The sequence below is a fragment of the Bos grunniens genome, chromosome 3 (genome assembly GCF_055505025.1).
Source record: "Bos grunniens cultivar Pamir isolate PY7600 chromosome 3, Bosgru_T2T1.0, whole genome shotgun sequence".
Classification (NCBI taxonomy): domain Eukaryota; kingdom Metazoa; phylum Chordata; class Mammalia; order Artiodactyla; family Bovidae; genus Bos; species Bos grunniens.
This window is the reverse complement of record NC_141167.1, coordinates 17399095-17404790: the sequence shown is the minus strand read 5'-3', so window position 1 is coordinate 17404790 and position 5696 is coordinate 17399095. Positions and strand designations below refer to the sequence as shown.

General features: G+C 53.6%; 1 protein-coding gene across 1 annotated transcript; it reads right to left on the bottom strand.

The window, feature by feature from the left end:
* GUCA2B (guanylate cyclase activator 2B) lies at positions 1-3317 on the bottom strand. Its single transcript, XM_086394033.1, has 3 exons — positions 3188-3317; positions 1881-2067; positions 1-163 (listed from the first exon to the last, which is right to left on the bottom strand). Exons 1-3 carry the CDS (start codon positions 3278-3280, stop codon positions 102-104), a joined length of 342 nt encoding a protein of 113 aa, XP_086250159.1. The 5' UTR covers positions 3281-3317; the 3' UTR covers positions 1-101.
* Between the last annotated feature and the right edge of the window lie 2379 nt (positions 3318-5696).

The window sequence follows — 5696 nt, the reverse complement described above, 5'->3', positions numbered from 1 at the left end:
GGTGGTGGGGACCCCCAGAGCCTGGATGGGAGTGGAGGCTCTGAAGGCAGCGGACTGGTGGGGGCAAGGTTCCTGGATGAGTTCAGGGCACCCAGGCCATCTCAGCTGCAGCCGGTACAGGCAACATTCACACACAGCTCACAGTCGTCGTTAGCGATGGTCCCTGGGTGCAGGAAAACACTTGTCAGCTGAACCTGAAACATCTGTGGTCCAGAGAGTCACTGACCAGGCAGCCAGAGAAGGCCTGCCTCTGAGAGGGTCTGAGGGAGGGGCCTGGTATTTTTGTCACAGGTTGAGAGCAAGAAAGTTTAAAAGCAGAGTGAGAGGCTTGGGCTCAAGTCCCATGTCCTGTCCTCCTAGCAGTGTCTGGGCGAGTCACTCAAACCCTGCCTGAGTTTTCCTGCCTGCTCAACAGACAGTATCAGCCTGGCCAAGGGGTAGTGAGGATAGCAGGCAGGCAAAGGGATTGACCCAGGGCCTGGTACTTAGTAAGTGCTCAGTAAATCCTGGCTACTAGAGATGATCATACTAAGTGAAGTAAGTCAGGCTTCCCTGGTGGCTTAGAGGTAAAGAATCCCCCTGCCAATGCAGGAGATAAATGCTCAATCCCTGGGTTGGGAAGATCCTCTGGAGAAGGAAATGGTAACCTAATCCAGTATTCTTGCCTGGGAAACCCCATGGACAGAGGACCCTGGTGGGTTACAGTCCATGGGGTCACAAAGTGTTGGACAGGACTAAGGGACTAAGCAACGGAACAACACCCATCAGACAAAGACTATCACCACAGAACACCACTTCTATGTGGAATCTAATTTTAAAAAATGATACAAATGAACTTATTCACAAAATAGAAACAGACTTACAGATACCCAAAACAAACTTATAGTTACCAAAGGGGGAATGAGGTGGGAGGGATAAATCAGGAGCTTGGGATGAGCGTATACACACTAGTATACATGCATGCGTGCTCAGTCACTTCAGTCGTGTCCGACTCTGTGACCCCATGGACTGTAGGCCAACAGGCCCCTCTGTCCATGGGATTCTCTAGGCAAGAATACTGGAGTGTGTTGCCATGCCCTCCTCCAGGGCATCTTCCCCACTCAGGGATTGAACCCATGTCCCCTGTGTCTCCTGCACTGCAGATGGATTCTTTGCCCCTGAGCACCACTATATATAGGACAGATAACCAACCAGGACCTGCTGTACAGCATAAGGAACTTTACTCAATATTCTGTGATAACCGATATCAGAATCTATAGGTTATAGATTAACCTATATAGATATAGGTTATAAATTCAGGTTACAGAGAAAAGAATCTGGAAAAGCAAGAGTGAATAGATGTATATGTATAACTGAATCGTTTTGTTGTATACCCAAAGCCAATACAACATTCTAAATCAATGATACTCCAATAAAATCGAAAGGAAAAAAAATAAGTGCTAGCCAGTTCCTGCATTCTCCTGATCAGCTGTTTCATCCCGCACATTTCAGCTTAGATGTCACCCCCTCTTGGAAGCCTTTCAGATTCCCTTTCATGTCCCCAGACATGAGCCATCTCTCTCCTGAGTCCCCGCTGTGCCTCCCTGGTCGCCCCATGTATTGCAGAGATTTTTATGGATCCTTTTCCAGTGTCCCTTCCCCCCGACCTGTTAAGTCTTGGAGGAGGGCTGATTATCCCAGCCAGGTTGCTAGGGACTGAAGGGGCTCCTTGAATGGCTGATTTCAGCGCCCTAGCCGGGAAGGGCAGGGGCTGAGTTTCTTGAATCTCCCTATTCTCAGCCACTAGGTGCTTAACAGAAACCTCATGAGGTAGAGGACCTGGGGTGCAGGGAGGCGAGAACATGAGGGTCAGGTGGCTCCGTGGGGGAGGGGGGACTCACTCAAGGCCTGGAAGATGCTAGCTACATCCTTAGAGGCACAGATGGGCCGGAGGTCCAGCGGCAGGGCCGGGTGATGGCACACAGAGGGCTGGGGACTCTGGTCTTGCAGGCCGGGGCTGGGCACCCATTGACCCACCAGGTCATTCAGCTGCTTCACCGATTCCAGCTGGACCTGGAAGCCTTGGTACTGGAGGAGGAAGGAGACCTCAGGCATCTCAGCCTGAGCAGGGAAGGGGGCAGGGTGCTGCCAGGAGACCAGGGAGCATCCCTGTTCTCATGGAGTTGAAAAGTTGAGGCGTGGAAGACCACCTGGCAGGTGGGAGGTGCTGCCTGACACTTCACATCCCCCTGTGCCACAGGCGAACTGGGAGATAAGGTTGAACAAGGCTGTGATCATGGTGGTTCAAGGCATGGGCTTTGGAGACGGGGCTGGGGGGGACTTTGATTCAAATTCCACCGGCTGCCCGTCTCTTCCCCACTCTGAACCTCATCTGACAGAGACAGTCACACTCCACTCCTCCCAGGTGCCTGGTACCCAGGCACCACCCCCCCCCCACCCCTGTAACTGCGTGATTGCCCCTGAACCAACATGGAAAAATGATGGCAATGCCTAGTCCAGCTGGTTGGCTCCAAGGCCAAGGCTGCAGGGGGAAGCTGACACACCCCACCTCAGAATTTCCTTATTCCTTCCCCAGGATGCCCAGTTGAATGTGCTACCCAGGAGCCCAGTGGCAGCTTGCCACAGTGCAGGCAGGCCCTGCCTCCATCGATGGACTCCTTTTAGCCTCACAGCTGCCCTGCGAGGAGACCTGCACCCCCTGCTGTCTTCTCCTGGGGCCTTTCTGTATGCTGGGGCTTTCTCTTCCTGGAGCAGTCCTGGTCCCTGTGCCTAGATCCCTCCTGCTCATCCTGCAATGTCAGCTCAAGTTAACTCTCTGAGCAAACTTCTCTGGTGGCCATCATCCCCTCTCCACCCACACGTGGGAGGATACACAGAGTCGTGGGAGCATTAAAGAAGTCTCCCTCCCCTTCTGGGCTCTTCAAGGCAGGCACTATGTCTGATTCCCCATCTGACCTCTGACCGGGATGGGCTCTTGAGGAGAGCAACGCAGAATGACCACATTTATTGTTATCATTACTGTCATCGCTGTCATTGGCATTCTAGCTGCTTCCACCCACCTGCTCTTTTGGCCCCTGTGGTGTGATTGGGTGTTGGGCTGAGCCCTGGGTCCTGGACTGTCCTTAGTGAGTTTCCCAGCATTCCCTCTCCATCCCAGCCTCTCGCTGTGGGGACCTTCAGGACAAACCTGGATGTAGACTGACTGTGTGCCCTGCAGCAGCATGAGGAAGACCAGGGCAACCGCACACAGCAGGTACCCTGACACCGCCCTGCTGGCCATCTCGCTCTCTCTGTGTCCCGCCGCCGTCCACCTGGCTCCCACCTGCTTCCTCATCTGGCAGCTTTTTATAGGCTGGCCTCCAGCACCCTGGTCACTCATTAACTGGCCAGTGAGGGCGGGGTTGACAGCTGGCTGGCACCCTGACAAGCCCAGGGCCCACTCCCAGGACGGGGGTTGGGGCTGATGGGGGTAGAGAGGTCCAGAGAACACAGGAGCATGATGCTGGGTTAAGTGCCTGCCTTGTGTGCAAGACATTTTGCAGGTGGAGTGAGGGGAGACCGTTTCATAGCCAGGGAGAGCGAGGCTCCAGAGGTAGAGCACCTGGTCTCAGGTAACAGGGCCAGTCGATAGTAGAGTGGGGACTCAGGCATCTGCCCCAGTTGAGCCTAGGGTTTTTCCTCAGGTCAAAAGGTGCAGGCAGACAGGTGGGCAGATATCAGGCTGACCTCAGGGTTCTCCATCCCTAGATCTTGTGTCTCTCATCTCCTCTCCCCAGTTTTATTGAAGGACCATCCTTGTGATCAGTGCCTGCCCAGCCCCTCATCCTGCCTCTGCTGGCCATCTCCCAAGTGATGGGTACACCTGGGCCTGGTATCGTCCATCTCACCTGTCGATGCCTTTTAGAAGCCGAAGTCCTAACCTGGCCTGGAGGAAAGAGCACCTGCTTTGGGAACAGATTGACCAGGGTTCAAATCCTGATCCTGCTGCAGCCGAGTGATCTTGTCAAGTCGCATCAACTCTAACTGAGCTTAGTTTCCTCTTCCATCACAGGGGCATTGTGACAGGACCCACCACATGAGGCTGCTATGAGAGTGATGAGGCTGGCTCCTCCTGAGCTCGTCCTTGTCTGGGGGTAACGCATGCCACTGAAGGTCCCTTGATCTCACAGCTGCCATTCGAGGCAATGTGTGACCTACCATCTCCGTGATGGAAGGTTGGGTCAAAGTCCGCAAGGGCGTCATCACCACCGCCAGCCAGGACAGCTGTCAACAGTGCCCATCCCATGGCTCTGCCCTGCCAGGCACGGAGCCTGGCATGCAGGAGGTACTCCATGCTTAACGTTGAACTGAAGCCCAGATAGCCCATCTGGGTATTCCGGGCCCACTCTCCAATTTGTGGCTAAAATCTGATGTCACTGTGTTTCCTAAGGCTGATCCTTTTTGCAAAAGCTTAATCCCATCTCATGCTTTCAGGGCTGCTCCCCACCGGTCTGCATGCTCATCCCCTTCTTTCTTATCTTGGGATGAAATGGAAAAAGTTTGAGTGAACTTTGGTATTCCCATTGTCTTGCTTTGAATCCAGACTTTGGCCTACTCTTCTGAGTACAAAGAATTTGATAGACTCTTACATGACTTCTTATCTGTAAACCGAAATAACCGTCAGAAACAACAACTCTCTTCTCAAACACGCAGGCACCATGCTGTTCTATGAGCAGAATCCCCTTCAATCTGTTGCAACAGGTATCACTGTTGTCTTTCTTTTACAAATGAAGTTCATTTTACAAGCCCAGCGAGTTCAAGCATGTGGTGTGTGCAGCACGTTTTCTCTCTGGAATTCTTGTCTCTGCTCAGCTTATGGGAGAAAAAAGGAACATGGGCCTTGGAGATAAGGATATCCATGTTCAAACCCAGACCCCAGCACTTCTGAACTGTGTGACCTTGGGCAGCTTCTCCAAGTCTTCATCAGTAAGTGGAGGGAATAATGGACCACCTCCCAGTGGCTATTGGGAGGAAAACCTGGACAGTCCCATCCCAAAGGAGCCCATGACTCTCCCTTTCCCCAGAACGTGCTTGGCCCTTGGGGCCCACATTGTGAGTCGTGGTCTCCCCGCCTGCCTCTCCTTCCCCATGGCGGCCTCCCTGATAGGCCCCACCTTTGAAGCTGCAGCTGCAACACTTCCGATCTTCAAATCCCCCGTCCCCGCTCTCTCCATCAGGCAAGCTCAGCCTCCCTGGCCTGGCCCCAAGAGACAAGGGCCAGCCTGTAGTATTTAGAGGATCCTATGTCTGTGGCCTTCTTCCCCTCTCTGTCTTCCCCCTCTGCCAGCCAGGGACGTGCCATTCTTTCCCTGGGAACAAGGTGCAACTTCCCCATCTGCCTAGCCTGACTCAGATTCATATTTCAACCCTGTTCTTCCTAATCTCTTCACCAATCCATCATGCCACAGACGCACACTCCTGCCGCTGCCCCCATCAGCCGGCATGTGTTGACATTTCTCAGGGCACTGCCTTCTTGAGGGACATGGGAAGTGACTGTCGGGCCAGCCTGGACTCCGGTCCCTGTGTGGAAGCCTCAGACGTGGAGACAAAGTGAGAAACAGTTTGCCTCTGTGTGTTTTGGGGCTGCTCCTCTCTCCACAATGGATCCCCTGCCCAGTGCCCACCGCCACAGTCCTCCATGACCCCAAACTGACCGT